The 26,370-nt window shown below is 41.3% G+C and overlaps 2 protein-coding genes across 3 annotated transcripts; both read right to left on the reverse strand.

The window, feature by feature from the left end:
• Window positions 1-1,277: 1,277 nt before the first annotated feature.
• ern2 (endoplasmic reticulum to nucleus signaling 2) lies at window positions 1,278-14,272 on the reverse strand. Of its 2 annotated transcripts, none has more exons than XM_087841639.1 (24): window positions 14,061-14,272; window positions 12,941-13,058; window positions 12,815-12,848; window positions 12,201-12,273; window positions 12,043-12,115; window positions 11,825-11,947; window positions 11,643-11,744; window positions 11,376-11,435; window positions 11,036-11,252; window positions 9,336-9,414; window positions 9,085-9,235; window positions 7,946-8,097; window positions 7,631-7,819; window positions 6,264-6,417; window positions 5,983-6,090; window positions 5,730-5,820; window positions 4,792-4,981; window positions 4,603-4,699; window positions 4,302-4,501; window positions 4,031-4,178; window positions 3,644-3,771; window positions 3,311-3,434; window positions 3,121-3,188; window positions 1,278-3,019 (listed from the first exon to the last, which is right to left on the reverse strand). In XM_087841639.1, the coding sequence occupies exons 1-24, from the start codon at window positions 14,175-14,177 to the stop codon at window positions 2,837-2,839; spliced, it is 2,979 nt and encodes a 992-aa protein (XP_087697765.1). In that variant the 5' UTR covers window positions 14,178-14,272; the 3' UTR covers window positions 1,278-2,836. The 2 variants fall into 2 exon arrangements, with proteins under 2 accessions (XP_087697765.1, XP_087697766.1); XM_087841640.1 differs by having other exon boundaries at window positions 13,936-14,254.
• A 2,163-nt stretch (window positions 14,273-16,435) lies between these two features.
• LOC102792391 (carbohydrate sulfotransferase 12-like) lies at window positions 16,436-26,327 on the reverse strand. The gene is made up of 6 exons (XM_006796152.2): window positions 25,826-26,327; window positions 23,848-24,484; window positions 23,496-23,638; window positions 20,017-20,145; window positions 19,729-19,921; window positions 16,436-17,073 (listed from the first exon to the last, which is right to left on the reverse strand). Exons 2-6 carry the CDS (start codon window positions 24,373-24,375, stop codon window positions 16,801-16,803), a joined length of 1,266 nt encoding a protein of 421 aa, XP_006796215.2. The 5' UTR covers window positions 24,376-24,484; window positions 25,826-26,327; the 3' UTR covers window positions 16,436-16,800.
• Window positions 26,328-26,370: the final 43 nt, after the last annotated feature.

The raw sequence follows: 26,370 nt of genomic DNA on the forward strand, positions 1-26,370 counted from the left end.
CACTGACAGTGGAATTAACTGATGTCTGACATCTTATCTGCTCTACGGGATGTGTTTTTGAGGGCAGATTGTTAATCAGGCCAAGACGAACGCAAGAGAACAGTTTTACATGTTTGGACGGTGACCGCATATACACAAGTACACAGCTTTAATCTGTTACTTAATAACTTTAATAATAATGGATTGCATTTATATAGCGCTTCACAATACCACTGGTGAAGGCAAGCGAGGCTGCCATATCGCGCCATCGGCCCCTCTGGCCATCACCAGTAGGGGGTAGGTGAAGTGTCTTGCCCAAGGACACAACGACCGAGACTTTCCGAGCCGGGGCTCGAACCGGCAACCGGCCGATTACAAGACCAACACCCAACTCTTGAGCCACGATCGCCCTACAATCACACAATCACAATTCTGTTTAATGCATGAAAGCAATTTAGAAGCCTGCGACTTCCTCTTTACTTCTAGCCTTTACCAAGAAAAGTCATTTAAATGATCAGAGCTGGGCTTGGCACATGTCTCCCTCTGCTGGAGTAAAGTAGACAATGCAGCATTTTTACTGTGATTCAATGATTCTGTTTTTACTGTGTAACTCTGAATAAATAATAAAAATAATACATAAAAAAATGAAGCAAAGTCAGTTTAGTAGGTTTTTTTTGTTGTTGTCTTTTTTTTTTTTTTTTATACCCACTGACATTTTCAAATGGTAAGTACCTCTCTGGCACATTCATCTGCACAGGAATGACATTTTCTCACCAGGATAAACAATTGACATCAGAAAAGGAAATGTCTGAAATGAGTCTTTCCGTATTCAACAAAGTGTAAAAAGAAAACTTTACCTTTTACCTTCTTCATCTTTAAGTCTTGCTTTCCACCATGTCTCACTCTGTGCTGTACACAGTTTAATGCTGCAAGTGCTCCTGTTAGGATTTAATAACTTAGATTTGAACAAATTTATTTTGCTTCAACGTGAAGACAAAAATGGGTGCACCTGGCATAAAACCAAAGCTTCAGTTTATTTCACTCGTTCATTCATCTTCCTACATCTTTTTTCCATACACTTTGCCTGGGACGGGGGTCTACAGGCAAGGTGGTGTACTTTGGCAGCATTCCGGTTTGCTGTTGATTCGGGGCACCACATGCTCGCCAACACGTCGACAGTGGGGGGTGGGGGTCAATGTGTGTGCAAGTGTCTTTATGTCTCTCTCTGTGTCATTAGTGGGTGAGTGTGAGTGAATGGTCGGAGTGTGTATGTGCGCATATGTGTGTGCACGTGCGTTCTGGTGTGGTTGTTGGCCCCAGCCTCTATCAGGGTCAACTGCCCGTTGCTTCAGGTCTGCTGGGACTCTCACCCTTTGGCCGTGCGCACCGGCCGCCTCCCCTCTTCTCCTGCTGGGATGGGCGTGCGAAATGTGTGGCCTCAAGTCTTCTACCAGAAACCAGAGATAAACTCCCAAGTTTTCACAGCTTTACCCACGTATGAAGTGTGTCAGTGATGTCTGATTGTGATATTCACTGTATTCTCTTTAGTGGGCAACATGCCTGGGTGGAGCTGTATAACTACCTTCACTTATGCAGGTACGGCACTGTCTCCAGAACAGTTAAAGAAAGCACAGCACGAACATTAGTGTGTAGCCTTGTGTAACTGTGTACCTCAGTATCTGCGGTGTGTGCTTTAGCTACAGCTTCAACAACGTTTGTACACCCAGTTATAAACCTCTACACTGACAACATGAAGACGAGATCTGCTGCAGTTCTTCAGCACACTCTTTAATCATTTCAGAGTTATTATGCATCAGTCTACATGATTCTGTCAACCTGTAAAACTATCCCCACCGTCAGAGAGGCTATTTTCAGTAGTTAATATAACTTATCATAATTTTACTTCATTTCGTTTCAGTTCAATAAAAGCGGCTGTGTTTTCACCTTCCATTTTAACTTGTGCTACACAATGTACTTGCTCAAGGGCAGGTTATTTTCTACACAAATAAACACAGCACCTTCTGACCAGTCAATTCTCTTAAAAATATATATATATACACTTTATCATGCTGAAAGATCATTGATGCACAGGTAACAAGAGTGTCTACAGTTTTTAAACAATCACCTACAACCTTTGGCTTTTCCTTCCAATCAGGAGAAGCCAAAGGTTTTGCTCTCAGATAGCTATAGAGATTTGCAAATAATTTACTTTAAATTCTGTTGGGGTTTTTTTTTGCTGTAACAAAGCAAAAATACACTTACACACCATGTAAGCAACACTGTCACTGTGATCAAATTTACTTTCATGATGGGCCAGTAAATAACAAGCCTTATTAACAGGCTTATTACTTAAGATTACCTTCCTGGCCTTGGCTGCTGTATTTAGCCTGTGTTAACATATCTTATCCATTTGTTTACAGTTATAGTTTGTTCCTTTGGTCAGAAATGTGCCGGATCAGACCTGTCCGTGTCTGGATATCTGGTATCATTAACATGCTCATAGCTCTCATTGGAAAAAACCGAGGCTGGCTCACAGAGTTAATAACCACTGTTGTTTTTTAGGTTTAGTGAAGCCCAAAAAGAAAAAGAAAAAAAAATGTAATTTGACTGAGATCTAGTTTAAAAACATATCATATTATTAATACAAATATATACATTCTTTAAGTAGGGAAGAAATAAAAAATACAATAAAATTAATCTATAAAACAACCCCAAGTTCTATAAAAATATTTTCAGAGCAGCTGTAACTTCCCCTGAAGAACAGCACAGGCTTTACAAAAGCAATAACAGGGTACAGTCAGGGATTTCTTTTACTTGGCCCTGCACATGAAATGTGGAGTGCATAGCCTTGTGAAAGCTATTTGGCATTGGGGGGTAGGTAGTAAGGGTGAAACAGTCTTTCATGGGCACAGATTTGCAGCGCAGCGTGTGTGTGCATCAGTAACCGTGGAAACCGTGATGTGAAGTACCCGACGAAGCCTTCGGGCAGCTCACCAAGAGTCTCCTGCACCTCTGGTGGGAGCTCGTGGTAGTGATGCTTCTGTAACGTAAATGCAAAAAACAAAACAAAAAAAGTCAAAAACATAAAAAGTGGGTTGAAGATAATTCTGCATGAATCTAATGATTGTAATGCTGGCTGACCTTATTCCTCATGGCTCTCAGCAGGTCTCTCACTGAGTTTCCTTTATAGGTCCTGAACCGCCTCAAGTCTGGGGCGCCCATGGAGGAGGAGGGGGTGGGGGGGTGGGGGAGGAAGCATTACAGGCTTATTGTCCTGCACAGATGTTAAGCATGCATGTAGAGCTACGAGGGTGTGTCTGTGTGTGCGAACCTGTCTGCAGAGGCACGGAGATGTGCATCCTCCAGTTGGTTCGGACGACTAATCTTCCTGCAGTTTCTAATCGGACTACAATTGAACTGTCTGCAGGCTCCTTCTCTATGCGGTCACTCACATCCTTTATACAAACATAGACATAAAAATAATAAATAAATAACACTGTTTGCTTTGTGTTTGCAGATTCTGTGAGCAAAGAGAAATTCCCCACAACATCTTTTCATAGCCCATCTCTAAATAGAAATAATAAAAGTGATCATTTTATTATTAGATTTCAATGTCTACATGCAGCTATAAACGAGTGACCACAGAGCAACTGAGGCAACACACCTGGAAAAATAGCAGCTGCTTCTCGGGGCTCCAGAAGAACGGATGTTTGAGCACGCAGGCAGTGGAGGGGCGTGACTCCACCTCAGCACTGATCATCTGCTCTATCAGATCCTGTGCTATGACATCATCTAATAAGACCAGCAAATATAAATGTTTTCCAGTTAGTAACATGAGATGTGATCTGAGCACGGTTTACAAAAAGGGCCCAATCAAAGCATCAATTTCAGGCAGGTAACTGGAAAAACTGCAGCCAAAAGCATCTTTGAACTGATGCACCGGTTCAAAGTCTGGTGGCTAAACGGTGCTCACGTATGAAAGCATGGACGGTTTTCCATTTTCACATCATAGGACCTACTAAGGAGAGAGGCACGAGTGAAAGACACTCACCATGTAAATCCTCCATAAAGTGTGAGAGCGAATACTCTCCTGACAGGATGTTGACCTGTCTTCTCAGTGCATCGCCAAAGGGGTGCTGCCCCCTGCTGATTACGTAGTAAAACACACAGCCTGCTGAAAACACGTCCACGGCTGCTGTCTGGAAAGATGAGACGAGAAACACCTTTACCAACAGGTAATGAAGTACTTCTCACTCTAAAGGCCAACCTGGCTTATTATTGAGAAGAGTTTAGCAGTTTTTATAAAGATGTTTGCAACCTACTGGTTTATTTTCAGGGTTGTCTCGCAGCACTTCAGGAGCTATCCACCCTTCAGTTCCTGGTATTCCAGACCGCAAAGAGAAGCTGCTCCGACCGTCGGGAATCTTCTTACAGAGCCCAAAATCCGAGATGAGAGCTCGGACCCGACCCAGTGCGCTCGGCCCAGAAAGCAGGATGTTTCTAGGCTTCAGGTCACGATGGACTAGACGGATAAAGGATGGAGGAAAGATAAGTGTATGTAAATATACGTGTGTGTGTGTGTGTGTGTGTGTGTGTGTGTGTGTGTGTGTACGTGTCTCAGACCTATATTGAGTGAGTGGAGATGTGAGAGGCCACACATGGTCTGTTCCAGCAGAGTTATAGGACTCAGCTCAGGAAAGGAGGACGGATCTTCCACATACTGCAGTGAATACAGACAAAACAAGTGTTTTAGAGATAATTCAATTAACAGTCAAAGCGGAGATCTCAGTGACAGTCCACTGTAGCACCAACCTGTTGCAGAGTTGCGGTGCACAACTCGATGGCGATGTAGGTGAAGAGGTGGTCTCGCTCTGTGCAGAAGTATCGGATGACGTTGGGGTGCGTGTCGGACTCTCGGAGGAGCTGCACCTCTCGCTCTGCCACCTCGAAACACTCTGGCAGAATTCGCTTCACGGCAACGAGGCGGTCGTCAAATTTACCCCTAAAATCCCCATAACATGATTATGTGCATGTGTGTTGTTCAAAAAGATAAAGTTTGTGTCAGGATTTTGATGTTTTGCTGTTATAGAGAGTAGGAGTAAGAAATACTGACAGCTGTGTGCTCCGTATTTTGGTGCTTGTCATATTTTCAAAGACATGAGTCAAGTTTTTCAACCTGTGGTCACCTTAGCTTTGAATGAGTTCCTATTCACATCCAGTCACACCACTAGCTATAGTATAGACCTCGGTAAAGTCAAAAAACACAATCAGATAAACATCCATTAGAATCCATTTCTTCCCTCTCTAGTTTTTAACTCTTTACCCGTTCACAGCCTACCAGGAGTAACCCTTGAAACCTTTGTTTCCTGATTGGAGCGTTTCTGTATTGATGCATCAGAGGTTAGTGAGGATGGTCTCTGCCTAAGCAGCTACCCTCAGAAAAAAATAAGCAAACTATCCTAATGGTCATCAAACCATGTCTTTATTGACATACACTGAAGTGTCAAAACTCATCATTTTGGGTACAGAGGAGGTGTCATCCTCATCCTTATTAAGGATAATGATTAATATCGTAATCATGAGGAAAACATACAGAGGATTAGTGCTATCTGTGATGGGCACTGAAAACAGCGTGCTACTTTTTATATGCTTAAGAAGAATTCTTGACAAAAATATGATACAAGTTTTCTCTTTTGCTTAAAATCATGAAAATCCACTGATACAGTTTTCTGCTTACAAACATATCGTACCTGAAGACAAACGTTCCTGCAGAGCCGTGTCCGAGCACCTCAGAGGGACTGAAGCAGATTTTACCCACGTGCACCTCCTCGCTGTTTCCTTCTGAGAAATAGAAAAAGTAAAAATAAAGAAAGGAAAACTAAATGTAGCTCATCTTTAAGGTGAAGTAGCAACAGTGATTTTTCCCCCCCAGTAATGCTTTCTGTTGAGTTTTTATACCCAAAAGCATCTTGAGGCAAATTTGCCAAGTATGCTGCGTTTCACCTGCTGTGGGTTTGTGTCCATTCTTGCCATTTTTATCTCCATGCGATGTGTTGCTGCTGCTGTGACTGTGAGGACTAGGTGGAGCTTCTGTAGATGCAGGCAACGGGTCTAGGTATAGATATACAGTCTGAATAAGACTCTTGCAGGTATTAAAACTTACACTGAGCCCAGGTTAATCTGGGCCTCAATAATGACAGGTTTTATTAATTCTTCATTTCTCATCACCATCACTGCACTCACAAGCACAGAGCGATAGAGAACTTGGTTTTTAAGTTACACACCGCTTGAGATGTTTGCATCAGTAGAAGGAGGTGGGTCTGAAGAAACCAAGGTTTGTGTCTGCGTATTTGTCTGCATGTTGGTCTGCATGCGCTGGAGACGAGACTCAAAGGCTTCCTCCAGCTGTCTTTGAGCTTTCAACTGCTGAGCTGCACGCTGGAGAGACGCATATCGATATACAACACATCAAACAAGAAGGTTGAGTTCAAAAGGTCAGTACTGAAAATATAAGATTAGTAAACTGTCTACACACTGAAAAACATGGCAACTGCAATTCAGTCTCAGTAGTGTGGAAACTCCACATAAGCCAATTAAAAGAAGCTTAAAAACAAAAACAACACAAATAAATGTGCAATTTATCTGCAGTTTGTTCCATAATCGCTGTTTCAAACTATGATTTATTAGATTAAGTGGGGAATATACTTTTTTTTTTGTTAATCAATCACATACACTCAGTAGCCTATTAAACTCTGCAAAAACAATACTTAGGAAATGCATATATATGCAGGAAGGTGCTACTGAAGCTGTGAGGATAAGCTTTGCTGTAAATATGATGTGTCTATCACGCGGTGGCATTGAGCAAATAACCTGCTGCAATAACTGAATGTCCTGTTCATGATATGTGGCGTGACATGATAACTGCCTGAGGCTTAGTTACTGTATCTGGCTGAAACCCGTCCAGAAAACATATTTGTTTCTATTCCAAGTGCTGCTGAGGGGAGCTTCATCAGCCCAAAAAAAAATGAGACGCAGACACAAAAGAGGCTGCATTTTAAAAAGCATTACAGCCCTCGGTTTTTCAAACAGAGTGGAAAAGCTCTTCATCTCTCGCTTGTACTGTCACCATTCATTACCAAGCCCGCATGAGTAAACAACAGCTGAAGATGAAACAATGATCTCTGTTCTCTAAGGGTCAATGAATGACATGCTGGAATAGGAACACAGCTTTCTAACTTAAGTAGAGGAACAAGGTGGGTGGAGGAAAACTGGGAGCAGCAGGAATTTTCCATCACACTGTTTTGGATTTAATGATGATCACAGGTCACTTACAGGGGCATCCCACCTGCCACCATTAAATCGGAGCACCTTTGTCGGACACCCAGACAAAACCATAAATCCTCGCCTTTGTACTTTGCTCTTCTTTCTAAAACATGTAATGAGTTTATTAATGAGCTATGCAGCAGCGGTTTACTCCCATTTCTCATGTTCATACTAAGGTATGCTCATAAGCTTATATATGGGTGACACTGCATATTATTGATTAGAAAGGAGTGTTAGTGATCACCTCATTTAATTCTTTAAAAAAAGGAAAAGAGTTTTTGTTAAAGCTTCTGGAAAAAGAAGAAGCATAAAACGAGCAGAAACTCACGATGGGATATGTGAACATGAAGGCGAGCCATCCTCCCAGCAGCAGAGTCACGACAGCCAGAGTCAGACGGTCCTGAGTCACATAGAGAGGCAGCACGGTGGCTGACCTCTGATCCTGTCCTGATGTCTTCCCATCAGCCCCTCCTTGGTTAGCCTTAGCGTCACTATGTCTGCCAGCTAATGTTTGAAACTGAGATACAGAAGAAAGAAAAAGAGAGAGAAAAAAAAAAAAAAAAAAAAAGAGGAATTAGATGATGAGGACACCTTTTTTTTTTTTTTTTTTTTACATTTTCCTTGTGAAACAGTCGTGACTCACATAGCGCTGATGGTAGTGGGAGGCAGGGGACAGCGGGGAGGCAGGGGAGGCAGAAGATCGAGGGGGGATGACCGCCTCACCAGAATGCTGCAGGGTGGTGGGAAAATCTCTCAACATGGTTGTGTGGGCTACCGGGGGGAGCTCATGGTGACCTGAAGCAGCAAAACACACAGATCAAATACATTTACATCTGCACAAGTTTTTTGTGGGGGCTTTTTGTTTTTTTGTTTATTTCGGGGTTTGTTTGTTTGTTTGTTTGTTTGTTTTTTTTTGGGGGGGGGGTTGGTTTGATGCATAAATCAAAGACTTTGCTCCTACACCAGAACTCTTACCATGGAAAATAAAGAAAAAGGATATTAATCTTAATGCTCCACTGCTTATGTGAATATCATTTTTAATACATTTAAATACTTAAATAGATCATTATTTAATGTAGCAAGAGTATATATGCACTAACTGAGAAAATGATACACTAAATAAATATCTCCATTTTGACATGGGTGTGTATTTGTTTACATTTGTACTGAATTAGTTATTTTCCTCATTAATCATTCCTTACTGACAGTATTGTTTTCGGCTAGATTAATTAGGTCTCCAGCGATCTAACAAGTGGAGGCAGCCATTACATTTGTGAGCCAAACAATATGCATAAGACTGACCCCATTGCACTCTTTTGATAGCAGCCCACTCATTTGCATACTGAAGCAGTATGCAAATTATCTGAGTAAAGGATAGATGAATTAGCAGAAAGGTAAATAAATACAGAAGCAAATTAACACACAAATTCATGTTACGTTCTGTGAATCGATTAACGCTTCATTTTATTATTATTATTTTAATTGATTTAAACGTCATTTATGTCAACACTTTTATTTCTGAATTTGTGCCTGTGAGGTTAGCCTGCAGCTCACTACTCGTTTTTCTTCACTGCAATTTTCTCTGCAAGGAGGTGTCATTGTTATGTTCAAGTCTGCATTTTTTTTAATATTATTATTATTATTTTTAAAAACCAGCAGCCATTTGTCTAGTTCTGGACAATAACTTCATTAATACAAATGTTGTCATTTGTGTTGGTTAGTGTCTGAAGAACTTATTTATTTTTAATAAAGAAAGCTGTCTGTGTGTTTGAACACGTTCACCTATAAGCAGCCAGTGGTTTTTCTGGCTGTTTATGCTCCCCGGAGGATAGCGCACATCGGTGGATGGTGTGATCTCACACTCCCCTCTCTCTCTGACCGTCACCTCAGCAGTCAGTGGACCGTCGATCCGTGCCAGGGTCAGTCCCCGAGGCTGCCGTGACAACAAAGAGCACAGATGAGTCAGGAGTGGACTTTCCCCATTATCACCTCAATCATCAGCTGACTGGATACACTGTTTAGCTTGAACTCACCACTAATGAGACTCCGTGGTGGACAAGAGAAGTCGAAGCATAGAGGTGGGAGTCCAGCTTTCCCACATAGAGAGTGGGCCTTAAGGAAATAAAAGCTGAGTTATTTTAATTCAGTCATTGTCCAAGTATTCATGAGCCCAACTGTGCATCAAATGAGAGTCATGACTGTGTAGCAATTTAAAACATCATACGCTCTTTCCCGTCTGTCTCTATCCAATAAAGATGAAATGAAGACTTGAAAATAAGGGTCTCCTCTGGTTTCAGGAGTTAAGATTAGGGGTGGGTTTTTATAATCGATTTATCGATTAAAATCGATTCTGGCTTGGATAACGTAAAATCGATTCATTAAAATCCTGAATCGATTTTTTAATATAAATTTATTTTGCATGAAATGCCAGAATCTCTGGTGAAATCTCACAAAATTTCAACAACCACCAAACAGCTAAGACAGTAAATGAGAGCAGGTACACGGATTCTGCACAAAGACTTAAACACACAGCTGGGACCCGCGGATCAGAATCAGTTAGATGTCGCCTTTCTCACAGTCGGGGCTGAAAGCCGACAGCTCGCTGATTCTGATCTGTCGGCGGGTCCGCGCTTTGTGTTCACGCCCTTTATGTGCTGATTCTAAAGCTGTTAGTTTGATGTCTCTCCAAACAATATTGACCGAACCAGCAGCAAAAGAAGATCCAAACTACGCTTCACATAAACATCGTCATGTATTCACTCTGACTTTTGCTGTTTTGCTTCGACCACGATGCACAGCTCTCTCTCTCCCTCTCTCTGTACTTCAAGAACAGTTTCCCATCTAAAAATCTGTTTTCTTCATTATTCGCTTGCTTGTTACGCACAAGTCTACCGTTGTTTACAGCGCTGTCGGCCAACGTTTTTTTTTTCTCATTTTATATACTTCCGAAAAGAAAACCTAATTTCTGCCGTTCAATACTGAACAAATTTAAACTTTTTAAAATTATGCAAAATGCAAAATGCTGTGTCTCTAATAAAACCGCTGTAATTTCAGAGGTAATGTTGATTAATGGTTTTCTTTCGTTATTGATGTACTGCAGAATATTTTTATAAAATCCCAGGCCAGGAAAATCACCTTCATGTTTTTCTGTGTTTTATCCTCAGCTACTTTGACACAAAGGCATCTGCTGTGACACTCACGCCTTTGATAAAGTCTTGCGTGTGTCAGCTTCCTTTTTATAGATACAAAAATATGTAAATGTACTGATCTGAATTATAATATTTCTGACTGTCAAAATTTCCCAGATTCAAATCGAAGTGAATCGAATTAAATCGAATCGGGACCTTGTGAATCGGAATCGAATCGATTCTAGAAATCAGTGACGAAACCCAGCCCTAGTTAAGATAGACCAGGAACCGGTTTCACAGCTTTTTAGGAGACTTTCATTGTATCTTTTTTTTCCCCTCAACTCATCTTTTTGCCTGTAGCAACTGTGTTTTAATACGTGATAATATATCTGGTGGTATTCTGATCTGAAGCAGATCTTGGCATCTGTGCTGCATGTTAACTCCAGTTATGAGGAGTCCCTGTCATCTGTCATCATCTGCATTTGAAGCACATGCTTTGCATTTTCTCCGAGTCCTGGTTAGATCATCATGAATAACAATCAATAAGGAACTCAGAGACTGAACAAAACAATCCTCTATTCTTCAGTGAACACAATTCTTCTTACACAAGCTGAGTCTGTGCAGTGGCTTGCTCCTTCACAAACTGATAGCTCCACTTCAAAGTGGAGTGTGCATCTGCCTGGTTGCCAGCAGACGAGAATGTGAGAAAACGCAGTGTTTCCATTGCAAGGGACAGGTGGGGGGCGTGTCTCAGCGAGTCTCCAGAGTACAGGTAGACGCCGATCACTGGCGACCCATAGTTCTGACTCCAAAGGACATCACCTGGAAAACAACAACAACAACAACACGGGACTTACAACCCTCAATATGACTGTTAAGGAACACATCAATCATATGAGATGTTAAAATATTCACAAAGGGATAAAACCACACACCTCCCCCTACCTGACTCTCTGTCAACTGTCACAACAAGACCATCACCACTGGAAACAAGATGGGCCATTTCTGTAAGGAAACCAGAGGCAACATGTTAGTGTTGGAAGTGTCTGAGATCATTTTAACCAGCTGTTTACATGTAAAAAATAACCTAGAGTCTGTATCAAAATACTACAATAATGGATAATCATGAGTTACATTTGTGCAATGTCACAATAATCCTGGCAAAACAACTGTATTCACACTCAGCAACTGATTGTGCGTGCAGGGACGTACTGTAGTCTTGCTTCTCGTCGTAAGGCGGAGCAGAGTAATCGTTGTACGTGGCGTTCCATCGCAGCTCTTGTGTCTTCGTATCAAACATGGTAACAACATATTCTGGGAAAAACAAACAGTGACGCCCATCAACCTTCAACCCTCAGCCACGTGAGCGGGTGCAGCCACCTGTGCAGACGTACCTGTGCGTCCAATGTAGAGCAGGGGACTGTTGGGACAGATGGAGTCGGAGGTGGAGGTTGTCAAACTGGTTTGCTTTTCACCGGTTTCAGGATCCACCACAAACCACACATCCTGCTTTTTACCTGCGAAGATTAACAAACAGCAGCGATGTAAGTCAGCGTCTCCTTTTATGACAGTCTGTTTCACACATGGTGATAAAAAAACGTGTTAATCTGACCTGTATAGAGTATCCCATCAGAGCTCCTGCAGGGAGCTGCCTGTACCAGCTCAGGGATGGTAAAAGGCAGTTTCTGCAGATTTATCAATACAATAAATCAAACAAGTTCTTTTCTTTTTTTTAAATATATGAAATATAACACAAACAAGCATCCTTACCATCAAACCTTCCTTGTGCTTTCCACCGAGTACATATAAACTGCCATCATTGGGGTCTGGGAGGAAACCTGGTCTAAATGAAATGTGCACAAATTTAGAAATGAATCCCAATCAAAAAAAGAGAACATCTATACAATCTATACAACAATAACACAACTTCCTTATAGAAATGGGCAATATGGAATCACCAGTTAACCTAACCCCCCTAACTGCATGTCTTTGGACTGTGGGAGGAACCCACACAGACACGGGGAGAACATGCAAACTCCACACAGAAAGGGCACCATCACACCACCGTGCTGCCCTATCAATATATGATTCAAACTTAATTATATCAGCTTTGTCTTAAACTAAGGTTCGGAGTTTGTTATTAACACAGGATTTTCTGGTGTGATCCATGCTTTGCTTAAAGGCAATCACAAGACTTGATGAAGAATTTCCACAGTTATGTAAACTGTTTATGCATTTAGATGATAAGGGTTGTGGCTCACTCTTCCTGAGATAAGTCTAAAAGCACAAAACAGCAAAGCAGTGACACTTTAAGGAAAGTTAAGTTTTTATTTCTGAGTAGTGGTACTCAGGGCCCCATGTCTGTGTGTCTCTACGTTACTTACTCTGTGAGGTAGACAGGAACTTGAATAATGGGGTCTGAAAGAATTAGAAGAGCAACTTCATGATGTATGTTTTTAAAAATAATTAAATACAACAGAGTAAACAGTACTGACTCTTTGTGTACAGACCTTCTCTTAAAGTCCATTTGATGTCTCCTGTCTGTTTGGAGACAGCATGCAGACTACCGTCCAGAGTGGAGACAAACAGGAGGGACTCTGGAAGGGTGACTGATCTGACCCCACCAACCTGAAGGGTCGCCAGAAGAAATTAGATAGACAAACACAACACAAACACACACATACACACACACACAGAAACAGACTGAAACTTTAGAACAGCTGTCTGACATTGAGGTCAGTCGTGTCATGTGTCGAAGATTTCAGCATAGCTTGTGTGTGTGTGTGTGTGTGTGTGTGTGTGTGTGTGTGTGTGTGTGTGTGTGTGTGTGTGTGTGTGTGTGTCAGGTCCACCACTGGGGAGTGGGGGGTTGATTGTAATGGCCTGCAGTGAGTTTCTACTCAATAAGTGCACTGTGTTCCTGATTTAGCAGGATATCCTTATTTGCCCTGCCCTCCAAAACTCGACACCACATGCCGAGGGGTGTGTATGTTAACCTAAGTGTATTTGTATTACTCACGCTGTGGGCAGATACAGTTGTTTAACAAAAGTGGGGACTTGACTGCCTTTAAGTTTAGTTTATGTTAAGATTAAAGTTAAATCACTTTAAGTCGAAATAAGTTCCCTTCGACTGTGTCTGAGAGTCCACCTCTCCCATATTTATACATTAGCAGGAGAGTAAACCTGAAGCAGAGGTAAAAGTGAAGCAGGCAAACTAAGCTGACTTTCTCTCTTCCCCCCTCTCACACACAAACACACACACACACACACACACACACACACACACACACACACACACACACAGTATTAACTTTCTTCTGACGAGTGAGCTAGCTAGCTAGCTAAAGACGTTAAACGTCCCATCATATCACCGCAACTTTGCTAGAGCCTGAAATAGACACACATGCCATTTGGGAGTTCCGTTAGGCATAAATAGAAACACAAAAACAGTGTTCACAACAACAGAAGCAGAAAGCGCCACACAACTCAAAGTTACAAAGTTTACCTGAACCAGCTTGCCTTCCAACGACAGCAGGAGAAGAGACAGGATCAGGCGCCCCACAGCCCCCATGACCCCTAAAACACTTTGTTTCATGGCTCTTAATAAACGAACAACTGACGGTACTCAACTAAAAACAGAGGTCGAAGTCTCTTTCCATTTCCAGCGCCTGCCAGCCACTGTTCGTAAGTTAACCACGGGCGTTTAACATCGCTAAATCCATGCGGACAGCCACTAAAAACGAACATTCAAAGCTCGAAGTGCCGCTTTAAAGCCACAACAAACGCAGCGTAACATCTCCTGTCACTACTCCATATTTCCGTGATGGGACGGATTCGGTGACGTCAGCAACGAACTGTCAAGCGGACAGGTGGGCGGGCCCTTTTCACAGACCTGCCCCAGCTGAGTGACAGGAAGCTACACCAATGAGAGGAGATATTTGGAGCAGAAGGGGAGGAACTGTGGAAATGGCTGGAACACGTGGAAAAAGACAACAGGGCAGGTGTAAATGCAACAAGAGGGGGTCTTTGTGCAATCGAAAGTAGTGGAGGCATTATGTTTTTTGTTCTCTCTCAGCACCCCGCCCAAAAAAAGCCTATACACACCTATCAGTGGTGGAAAGTACGTTTAGTTAGGTAATATAACGAATTATTCTTGCACTTCACTTTAATACAGGGAAGGAAATACTGTGTTATTTTTTAGTTTTAAAAAAGGTATCTGACCTCGGTGGGAATGAATGGGATTATTTTGCAGGGATTATGTTATCTGGGGAAATATTATACTTATGTTTACATTTCTCTCTTTTTCTTTATTTCACTTTTTTCTTTTTCTTTTCTTTTTTCTTTTTTATCTCACAACCTTAAGTGTACGGGCTAATTACCCCGAATGTGCTGATCATCTGTAATCCTTTTCCTCTCTTTTTGTTTATATGTATAAAGGAAAAACTCTTAATAAAAAGTCATTGTTTTGTTGTTGTTGTTTTTTTTAAGTATCTAATTTCAGTTTGGCTTTGAATCATACATTACCATTAAATCATCTTTAGTCTCATTACTGGAAAATGGAAAAGAGATGCAGTGATTTTTTTTTTTTTGAAACATCCAAAAATAGATGGAAATACAGTATATTAGGCAGTTGTTATAATTCTGTGTAGCCTGTAGGTCAATATTTGGTATTCTTCAAAACAGCCTGAACTCTCTTAGGCAGCTTTCTTTTAATTTCTTTAAGTGATCTTCAGGAATAGTTCTCTAGGCTTCTTGAAGGACATTCAAAACTCTTCTTTGGGTGTTGGCTACCTTCTGTCCTCTGGTAAGATGATCCCACATTGCTTCAGTAATGTTGTGGTCCGGGCTCCAGGGAGGTCAATCAATGACTGATAGTGTTCCACTGTGTTTTTTTATTCAGCTATGCTTTACTGCTGTGTCAGGTGTGTTTGTGATCACTGTCACGCTGATCAGATCCTTTCCAGTTGGAATTAACCCTTGTAATGTCCTTGGGATTCCCATACTCTTGATGACAACACAAGGACAACACAAGGGTTAAATGGTGGAGCAAAATCAGACTGTACTTTTCTGTGTTCTGTGTTTTCAGTCCAGTTCTTGTGTAATTTAGCATATCTCAGCCTTTCTATCTATTTCATGAAGAATGGCTTCTTGTCGGTCACCCCTGTTGAGGCTTCACTGAACAGTAGATAGATCAGCTGAAGGGATTTCTCAGGTCCTGTTTCAGGACTTTACTGTTTTTTTTGTTTTTTTTTATTTCTTACATACACGACTTTCAGATATGGTTTATCTGCTCTTTATAGTTTTTCTTTTTTTGAATTCAACTTTCACAAACTTTAAGGGGGGAAATGGTATCACCTTGTTGATACAAAAGTTATATTTTATGCCTGCCAAAAATAGAACTTTGGAATTTTTGTACAATCAACTAAGAAAATGGGAAAAATATTATTTTTGTTACACATTGTATGTGTTTTTGTGAGTAACAACGTGCCTAGAGTTACAATTTAAAACTGATTCTTTGCAAAGTTGTCTATTTTGTGTAGACACAAGACAGGTTCATCGCTTGAGTTAGGTGAATTCTTTATGTTCAAATGATTCAGATCAGTGTGAAGTGGCTTGTGTCGAGACTTTTGTGCAGTATGGATGGACTAATGTGTTCTATTTTATTCAAACTTCTGCCTCTATAGTATACTTAAAGGTAAATAGAGCAGGGATTTATTACTCCACTTTCGTGAAGCACTCACATACAGATTTTTTTTTTTTTTTTTAAAAAGGGCTTTAATGGATCTTTTAAAAATGAGTGGCAGTTCCTCCTAATTTGCAAAGCACTTATTCCTCAACCTGAGATCTGAAGACTTGACAAAATGCCTCCAGAACCAAAGCAGACAGAGGATTTGTAGATGTTTTCTCAAGCTTCGTAGCACTTCCAGTGATAAGTAATTAGAGATTAAAATCTAATTTTGAATTGAGAAAGTTTAAACACAAATTACCTACAGAGGATCACACAGTAATTTAAAAACTCTTTATTTTTCTGCATACTTTCCCCTCAGAAATGTGAGCTAACATGCAGCCCAAGACCTTCACTCATGACTTACCAAAATACAGTATTCAAAAAATACTCTTTAAAGTGCCATTGCATGAGGAAACACAGACTGGGATAAAGTAACTTGTAAGCTGGTGCACTTTGGATATGATATAATGTCAAAAATAAAATAATGCAGACAGGCACTTTTTTCTTTTGAGGTATGCATAAAACAAATTAAACACACAGCTTCACAGACTGTTTTTTAAAGGCATGTGCTCGTTGTGCGCAGGCAGGGAAGGTGTAGGCGCTACACACAGTGCAGCGTCCGGGCCTTTGGCTTGGTATGGTCTACTGGTGAAGCACGCTGTCAGGTTTGGGGTATCCAAACAGCTCAAAGTCCAGCTCATACAGCTTGTACAACTGTCTCTGTGTTGAAATGGGAATCTGTGCAAACCAGTCTCTTTCCCAGCTGGCTGCAGTTTTGTTTTGAGCCCCTGAGGGGAACCGTATCAGATGATCCACCTTCAGAAGCTTCAACAGGTGCTCTGCATCTGTTTCCAGGGTTTCTAGCTTTCCGATAAAGTCATACTTCACCTGGCATGGGTGGCACAGACGATAGACCTGAAACACAGCAAAAGCAGGAGCATCATTTAAAAACTGCATTGGTTTGTGTGTGTTTGTGACTTTGTCTATCTGCCTCTAATATTGACTGTTTGTGCACATATACTGGCATTCAAGAAAAAAGGAGACACACAACTCTACTCTTGTGTTTATTACTAAAATGGATTTGAATGGCTTCCTCATTAATCCATCCAAAATACACAAAAAAATAAAGAAACGCTATTTAATCAGAGTCATGCATCAAGTCATGGAGGAGATTGCCTGCCTTCTGGAGTTACTCTCTGACAGTTGGACAGGGCCGTCCAACTGTCAGACCCATAAGTGGGTCCTTAACCCATAAGTGGGAGTGGTATCTTCTGCTTTGTGCAAGGAGGAACAAGATGAGCACTGCCAGAGCCAGGCCACTGGTGTGAATGTCTCTGCCGATGTTGGGCTGTCTAGTCAGCTCTGTACTCACTACCTGGCACTGTGGAGCCTGACTGCCGTTTTTCATAGAATACCAGAATTGTCAGGTCCACCACTGGCACCCTACCCTTTTCACAAATGAGAGCAGGTTCACCCTGAGCACATGTGACAGACGTGAAAGAGTCCGGGGAAGTCGTGGAGAACGTTATGCAGCCTGTAACATAGTTTAGCATGCCTGTGGTAAATGGTGGGTCAGTGATGGTTTGAAGAGGCATAGCACTGGAGGGATGCACAAACTTCTGTATGCTAGGCTAACAGCACAGTGACTGTCATTAGGTATTAGGATGAAATCCTTGGACCCACTGTCAGAGCCTACATTGGTGCAGTGGGTCCTGGAGTCCTCCTGGTGCACGATAATCCCCAGCCTCATATGACAAGAGTATGCTGGCAGTTCCTGAACGATTAAGGAACTGATACCATTGACTGACCCCCACACTCACCTAACCTAAGTCCAACAGAACACCTCTGGGACATTATGTTTCTCTCCATCCAGTGCTGCCAGTTGCACCTCAGACTGTCCAGGAGCTCAGCAATGCCCTGGTCCATGGACATCATCTCATTAGGAGAATGCCCCAACTTTGACAGGCATATATACAAGCACATGGGGGGCTAAATAACAACAACTCAAACAACATTATGAGTTGCTGAATTTTCATTTCCATCAACAACGTGACATCCTTTGGTTCCTAACATATTACGTAGTCCATAATAGTAGAGATGTCCAGCATGAATTTCTCCCCATTGAGATCTGATGTGTTTTCACAATGTTCCTTCACTTTATATTTATGTATTCCATCAGACATGCAGCACTTCACTGTGAGGTGCTTTGATAATACCAATTATGTAATATTTTATTTGATCTCTATTTCAAAACATAGCTCTCCAGCTAACTACTGTCCTTTCTTTTTAGCTATTGTCCCCTCATTCTGAATATCTCACCTGGGTTCATCTCATCTCTCTTTCTGAATATCTAATATGGCTGAGATATAACTGTGATGCAGGTATTGTGCTAAAAAACTCAAGGTAAAGCCTAGAAATCACCTATTATAGGGAAACAGGTTAAAATAGCTTGAAAAAGCTTCTTCAAAGCAGACTCGTTCTTTCTTTCTTCCCTTCTATAGAGACAATAAATTTTTAATGGGTATCAGAATACCAGAAATATAAGATTGGAATATGCCAATCCTAGTGCTAGTCCTTAAGCAGTTTGCATAAAACATTACAAAACAAAGAAACAAAGACAAATAACACATAGGAGAGAAATTAGTTTAAACTGGTAACAGGCGTGGTCCACCTTAAGAGAACTGGGGTATGTGGAGTGCTGCTTTATTGCCATTGTTATGCTGTTCCAGTGTGTAGTTTCCTTTACTGAGAGCATAGTTTGTCCAAATACATTGCATCATTGTGTTTGTACTAATGCACGTTGCATTAGTACAAACTGTATGCTTCATCTTTTGACAACTAAATTCATTTAAAGGATGTAAAGCAAGTCCACATAAACCCTTAAATATGAAACATTCATACTTGAAATGTTTAAAATCATCAAAACTCAGAAACTGTTAAATGTGTTAAATTGATAAAATGTGAATAACGCTATGCTAATTCACCTGTTAATGACCAGGTAGTGAAACAATACTCAATATGTCAGATCATTTGCCATTTGTCTGCCAGCAGAAAGAAACACAAATATTTGTGAGTTTAAAACTAATAAATTATTTTATTTGTAGTCAAATAACAAGCTGAATTCATTTTTATACTGTCGACCTGGACTTCTCTAAGAAGTCTGAAATTAATCAAGCATAAAAGTCGACCACTACCAGATTTTCCTGTTCAGGAATTCAAATAAATGATTTGGCATCTTAATCACAAAATAATCATGTGTTTTACAGTTTTTTCTCCTCTGTTTTTTTTTGGATGACACAATAATTATATTTTAGTATTAAAAATATCATTGGGTGGATTACCTATTATAAGAAGGTTTTTTAAGTAACTACCAGAACTGTTAATTTATGGAAGCTGTGGAATAAGCCTTACAGTGGGTGATGGTCTAATAAATGTGTTAAATACACCCCATGATTTTAATGAACGATGCAAGGAGAAAGAGTAAAAAGTGATGAAGCTCCCACTTAAATCAAATCTTTCCTTAACCTGCACGTGTTAAAATGCATGCGTCTGTTTGTGTGAGGCAATCACCTGCCGCCAGTGTTCGTTGAAGATGCTCTCTTTCTCAGTCTCTGGATCTAGCAAGTATGTGATAAACTGCTGAAATGTTGGTTTGATTCCTGCCTTAAATGCCTCGGCCGCGGTCTCTGGCAAATCCCCAGACACATTGCCATAACGACGCAGCATAACTGAACCAAACTGCCTGTAGAAGTCCTGGTTGGGCCTTAAAACACACACAAATACGCACACTTCAGTGATTCATCAATGACATGGGCTACTGTTTAATGCAAAGTGAAGCACATTTCCTTGAACACACACCTTCCAAACTTGTTCCTGAAGGCAGAGATAAGACGCACAAAAGGATCGCGTACAAACAGAAACTTGGTGTAATGCTGGAGCTTCAGTGCCATCAAGTGGCGGGACAGGGAACCATAACGGCGCCAAAATCTAGAAATACACATAAAAAGCACTGTTAAAGATCTTGTTCTGGGGTTACCAACTTTTCAAGTTGTGATAGTTAGATATGAGTTGGATACACAAACTCTGCATGTCTGAATTCTCATCTGTGAGTGATAATTTGTGGCTGAGTCACAAGATGAATGAAGAACAAAGCCAGATCACATCCAAAGGATATGTCTTGTGTAACGACGCAGACAGGAAAACACATGTTCGACTTCAATGGGCTACAGAGCGGTCTGCCTGTGCTGCAGCACCAAGCTCCGCCTCTCCTTTGCGCTCAGCCTTCCAAGCGTCAACTCATAAACGACTCGTTCAACTCACACATTTTGTTTGTGAAACACATTTTTAAATAACTTAAAGTGAGAATATAATTACTTCCAGGATTTGGGGAATCTTTCTTTTTATTAATGCTCGACATACTTTCAATTCAGTCCAGTTCACATTTCAGAAAGTTGTTTGGCAGACATTCATCTTGGAGTATATATTTTGCTTGGCTGTGCGGCCTTCCTGTTCCAGACCATTTTGCATGAGGACTTGGTTATTTAAAACTATGGTGGTCTTGACTTCCTTGTGTGGCTTTTATTTATGATTTATCGACATTTTTCCCAAGAAACTAAGCAGGCAGAGTGTTCTGAAGAGCTACAGTGATGTATTTATATTAAGCATCACCTGTTTAGCATTTGCCGTTCCTCTTTCTAGTGCTCACTAATTAAAAAGTAAATGCCAATATCTCAATTATTCTCAAATCACTGACTCTTCCCTGGAGGTAGGATTAAGGCCGAGACCATTAGAGTGCAAAAATTATTAGAATGAGCAACTTAATTTCAGAGTAGGAAAAAAGTGGTACTGTTGATGACACCAAGGTCATTCTGCTATTATAGCAATAAATCACAAGAAACAGGCTCAGAACAGCTCAGGAATGCTAATGAAGTAGCTTTGTTTGTGCAGTGTGGATTCTGAAATATAATTCAGGAAGCAAGAATTAGAAAGAAAATATCATTTTAAATGTATAAATATGTAAATATGAGAGCGCAATTAGCAAAAGACTGAACAAGTATGTCTTGTAAGTTTGGAAGGGTAACCAGGAAAAGTGTTTTCTCACTAAAAAGAACCTGGCAGCACAGTTTAGGTTTGCATCTGAACAAACCACAACCTGAACCCTCTGCAGTCACTGGGCTGAATGTGAAACTCTGTGTACCAAAGAATTATAGCGTCAAATACGAGGCCAGCTGTCTGACAGCATACTTTTGAGATGCTATTGATAAATAAATGACTTGGCTCTGTAACATCTTTTACAGCATCACAACCCACAGGTTCTAACTTGTGAATGATACAATGAATGATGCTCAGATTAGGACTGAATGTTTTCCATGCGTGGTTGTCCGCCCCTCTCTATCAGCCCATCACTGCAAAGCCAGGAAACTGTGGGTGTGATTTCTTCTGCATGTAACTTTTCATCACAGCAAGTTTCTGCAAAATGTGGCAGACAGCAGCCACATCCAGCTGCATTACTACAACTTGAAAGAAGAAATTCAGATGTCAATGATCAGGCGAGTGGCTGGCAGAAAGTATTTCTAGGACAGTTTTGAGTCTCCTAACGCTATGAATCCAGTTAATTTCTCTTTTATTTAGTTAATGTAGTTTTCACTCACTTTTTGGCTTGTTGGAAAGGGGGAGGGGAAACAATCCAGAGCATCTGCTTTTGTACCCTGGCTGTGCATAAATGAATTCCCGCATACCTCAATAAACTTTAGCAACTCTGTAAAGAAGCCAAAGCTCCTCCATATCGATGTTCGAGACTGATAAAGTCAAATAGAAAATAATTACTTCAAGTTATTCAAGTGAAACTGGTTTTACACCCAACTGAATCATGGGGTGCAGCCAGATTTTCCCATGCAAATAAATAATGATACTGGGTTATAAGTTGTCTGTTGTTGTTCAGCTCAGATCCCATTTAATAAATTTTAGAGCCTGATAGTGACTAGATATATTTTTATGTCCTGATAAGTAAAATCTTAGATTTGAAAGAAGGAGTACTTTCTTTTTCACAAGTCTGATCACTACTAAATGAACATTTATCACATCATCAGTACTTGGATAGTTATTATAAAGCTGAAACTGATACGTATAATTAGGGCTGGGCTATATCATACCGTTCACGGTAATACCGGTGTAATTTTGGACAACGATAGGAAAATGAAATATCGCGATAGAATGGGGTAAAACGCGCATGCGCACTGCCTATGTTTACATACGCACATGGCGGCGACGCAGAATGAGAAGAGCGAAAGCGGATCGTTAAATGAAACGGATAAACCAGAACCGGTTTGTTAAAATGCTGCAACTTCAGTGGTGTGGAACTGGTTTAGCTTTCGTCCATCAGATACACAACAAAGCACTATTTTTGGTAGAGCATGCTAGCGGGCAGTCGTTATTACCGTGTTGTTTGGAAAATACGGCACACTTAAAATCAATCCTTTGATTTTTCTGAAAATCGACAGTGCCCCTTATAATCCCGTGTGCCTTATGTATGAATTCTGGTTGTGTTTACTGACCTCGAAACGATTTTATGTACACGGCGCTCGAAAATCTGTCAGATGTTTCAGTACGACTTTGCTAAGCTACGAAGCCACACTGCTTGATGGATTGTCGGAGCATTACGGCCCCGACAGTATGTATCAAGGTGATACGCGTACTGTGCTTCAACATAATATTACGGTATTGTGTGTGTATAACCTCTTTTTAAGTTTTGTGGATATTACACATGGTTATGCTGAGGATATGTCGACCAGTTTCCACTGGAAATGCCTTTTGGTTAAACTGTCAGCAAGGAATTTGCACTGTTACATTTTTATGTAACTTTAATGCACATACAAAAAACAGCTGCTTGTTTAAGTTGTGGAGTTGTACAGTATTTTGTCTAGTGTCAATTATATCGTCAATTATATCGTTATCGCAAATTTTCAAATGTATATCGTGATAAATATTTTTGGTCATATCGCCCTGCCCTACGTATAATATTTTTTAGAGAAATGAGCTGGTGGTGGTATAAATGGCAAGCTAGGATGAAGCTAAAGCAATAAACCAATTTATAGTTTGGATTAGAATAGACCGAAATCACAATATCTGCCGTGCATGGTGAAAAAGGGCACAGAGAACATAAAATAGATACAGAGGTCAAGATGTGAGATTTTACTCATCATTAAAAACCTGATAAACCAGTTTTCAATTCACCAAATTAAATATTTACAAAAGGAGTTATTATAATGGTGCAAACACATCACCAAAACTGATCTAATATTTGTCCGTGTTATAGGTTCAATATTTGTGTGTCATACTTGGCAAATGTTAGATGCAACGTGGAGTTGTGTACAAGGTCAGCAGGTACAGCCTCTGGGTCAGTGTAGGGTTTCCCTGAGGAGCTTGAGATCAGAGACTGAGACAGAACCACCATCACTCGCTTCCAGTTGGTGCACGCCACCTAAACAGAGATCAGCAGCAAGGCAGAGAAGAGGGAAGAAAAGGGAAACCATTTAGAAGACAACGGGGACCATAAAGGAGAAGAACAATAATGAAGCAGTGTGATTTAAACATCTGCTTCTCCTCTTGTTACTTTCCCCACACAGTGAACTGACTCGCCACCCATATACACCCCACACCCCACATGATCACTCACTGAGGCAGCAGTACCTTGGGAACGTAGCAGTAGATAATCTGGTGTGTATCGTCCACTATCAGGTGATCCAGTTCCCTGTTGGGGATCTGTGAAAAAGGCCGAGTCCTTTCGGGGACTTCCACGTCTTCCTTTCCTGAACACACGTCGTCGATCCTCTTCTTTCGCGCCTCCTGTTCCCTATCATAAGCAGAGATCTCCATCTCTACATCCTCCCTTGTTTCCTCCTTCCTCTGTGCATGTTTTTGCTTCCTCTTCCCTTCCTCCGTATGTTCCTGAGCCGCTTCCTTTGGGATAAATGAAGCACTAGAAGCGGTGGTGGAAACAATGGAGGAAGAAGTTGTGTGGGCTCTGCTGGTGGGCGTAGTCTGAGGCGGGCTCATAGTCGTCGGGGCACAGCATCCGGACTGAAGCACCTCGTGTTTGGGGTCCTTCAGCGGGTAGAGACTAAAGCCCCCAACATCATCCCAGTAGACAATGATAAGCAGGATCATAAACAAAGATCCCATGATGAAAGCCACTCGGAGACCACGCCATGTTCCCATGTTTATAGTGCAGCAAGAGCCGTAATTGGTGAATAAAAAAGGAAGAGTTTATCTCAGCTCCATTGTGGCCGCCTTACGGAAGGACAGACTTCCTGTTTGAAAGAGTCAACTTAAAAAAAAGAAAGAAAGAAAAAAAAAAAAAACAGGAAACATTACTAAACCTCGGCTTCTCATTTATAGCCTTACTAGGCACATTTAGACTGTGGTTAAAAGTGTTCAAGTTTGTAAGAAATAAAAAAAACTGAAGCAATGAAACCACCAGATTTAAAAAACTGAAATACTTCACTTTTTTTTATAATTACCCCACTTTTTAAAAAATCCATTAAAATCATTTTACACCTCTTCCATCCCATTTACACACACCATTAGTAGCAAAGAAGCACAGTAACAAAAGTCCATTAGCAATTATGATTTTAGTCATAATAGAGCAGATGTGGAGTGTGGGTAACCTGAACATCTGCGAAGACTCCACTAACGCAGATTTCAGAGAGACGTGCTAGAAATCACGTTAGGGTGGTTTCAAAAGTACTCCTCAGCTCTCAAATGCTTACAGAGCACTGTTAAAAAGAGGAATGTGAAGCAGCACAGTGCTAAACATGCCCCTGTGGTGGTTTTCCTGAGAAAAATATCGATTTTGACTGATTTGCAAAGCATGTATTGTGTATTTATCTGATTGTTTGACTTAAAATTCACTGTGGTGGTGAACAGATGAAGCTCGACCCTCACCCGATGACACTAAACTGGATAAGGGAAGAAAATGGCTGGGTGGATGTGCACAGTGGTGCACAGTACTCTATGGCATTTGTTTCCATTTTAAAGAGAACAGCTGCCAGAGTATCTTACTAACTTGATGCCGGGCTTCATGATAGGCCAGGCTGTGTTCCTGAGCTGTGCCATGTCAACCAGAGGCCGTGGGAACCTCAGGCTGCACCCTGGGGCGCTCAGCTGTCACAGGGAGATGTGAACAAATGGTTATGCTGATGAAGCAGCTTCAGACCAGAGGCTGCTTAAGGGTTCACATCCCTGATTGTTTGTCCCATAAAAAACATCTGCTATAGTGGAAAAAAATATGGTGCCTTTTAAAACCAGAAGAAAAAAAATTCAGACAGGGCCTGAAGCATCCTCCAGCGAAAGTTGCTTTTTCCGCAGTGTTTTTCCTCTCATTGGTTTAAATTTAAACTCCGCGAAGACAAGACGAGCCTGTCTGGAAAATCAAACATCCACACAGTCTCTTCAGTCTTGCCACGCGCTACACACAAGCGCCCGCGCGCGCAAAGGCACGCGCCGAGATGAACGGAAAAGATCCCGGTGAAAACTTAAAATGTTCAGTGACAAGCTGCAGGCCCTTCGCCCTACTTCCCTTAGAATATCTTAACCATTTCTCACTGAAAGCAGCTTACTAGGCTTTATTATCTCTGTTAATATTTTCCTCGTTTAGCAGCAGACTCACCGTGACCTCCTCCCGGCCGTCGGACGGAAACTATCTCAGTTTACAGAGTAACCTACAGAGGTTACAATGCGCCCTTTCTGCGGCCGCACCGGCCAGTCCCTTCTCTCTCACGCAAACGGGACTCTTCCAGCTTCTCCTTCCCCGCAGCAGCCAACCACAGAAGGACTGCACCTCTTTCTCTCCACACTTTCATCCGCTCACACTCCGCTCATCATACCCAGGCTCTGAGGAGCAGGAAAGCCTCCTTTTGTTTCTTTTACGCCTCTCTCTCTCACACTCACTCAGAGAGCATCACGGCAGCAATTTAGGCCGGTCTGAACATTAATCTGTCTGTGAGGGAAAAATAAATTTAAAAAAAACGGCTCATGACCTAAATCCTTCATATCACCCTGCAGAGGAGCTCCATAGTCAGTCCGCTTCTCTCGCTCTCTCTCTCCGTCTCTGTCCGGCTGCCCCGGTGATGTGACCGAGCGGGCGGGAGGTAGGGCGAGACAGAGCGGCAGCGACGACGGAATGATCCCTATAATGAGGAAAGGCTCGCGAGA

Source organism: Neolamprologus brichardi, chromosome 6 (assembly GCF_056152115.1).
Source record: "Neolamprologus brichardi isolate AB-2024 chromosome 6, ASM5615211v1, whole genome shotgun sequence".
NCBI classification, from domain to species: Eukaryota; Metazoa; Chordata; class Actinopteri; order Cichliformes; family Cichlidae; genus Neolamprologus; species Neolamprologus brichardi.

What these genes read in the sequence shown, in the direction of transcription:
- ern2 (XM_087841639.1), bottom strand. Translation starts at nt 14,177, where the DNA reads ATGTTCGTTTTTAGTGGCTGTCCGCATGGATTTAGCGATGTTAAACGC. An exon ending in AGCACAAGGAAGGTTTGATG is followed by an intron (nt 12,116 to 12,200) that starts GTAAGGATGCTT and finishes ATAAATCTGCAG; the next exon opens with AAACTGCCTTTTACCATCCC. An exon ending in GCAGGAACGTTTGTCTTCAG is followed by an intron (nt 4,982 to 5,729) that starts GTACGATATGTT and finishes TGGGGATTTTAG; the next exon opens with GGGTAAATTTGACGACCGCC.
- LOC102792391 (XM_006796152.2), bottom strand. Translation starts at nt 24,375, where the DNA reads ATGGGAACATGGCGTGGTCTCCGAGTGGCTTTCATCATGGGATCTTTG. An exon ending in TTGCATCTAACATTTGCCAA is followed by an intron (nt 20,146 to 23,495) that starts GTATGACACACA and finishes GTGTATTTCTAG; the next exon opens with ATTTTGGCGCCGTTATGGTT. An exon ending in TCAACGAACACTGGCGGCAG is followed by an intron (nt 17,074 to 19,728) that starts GTGATTGCCTCA and finishes GCTGTGTTTCAG; the next exon opens with GTCTATCGTCTGTGCCACCC.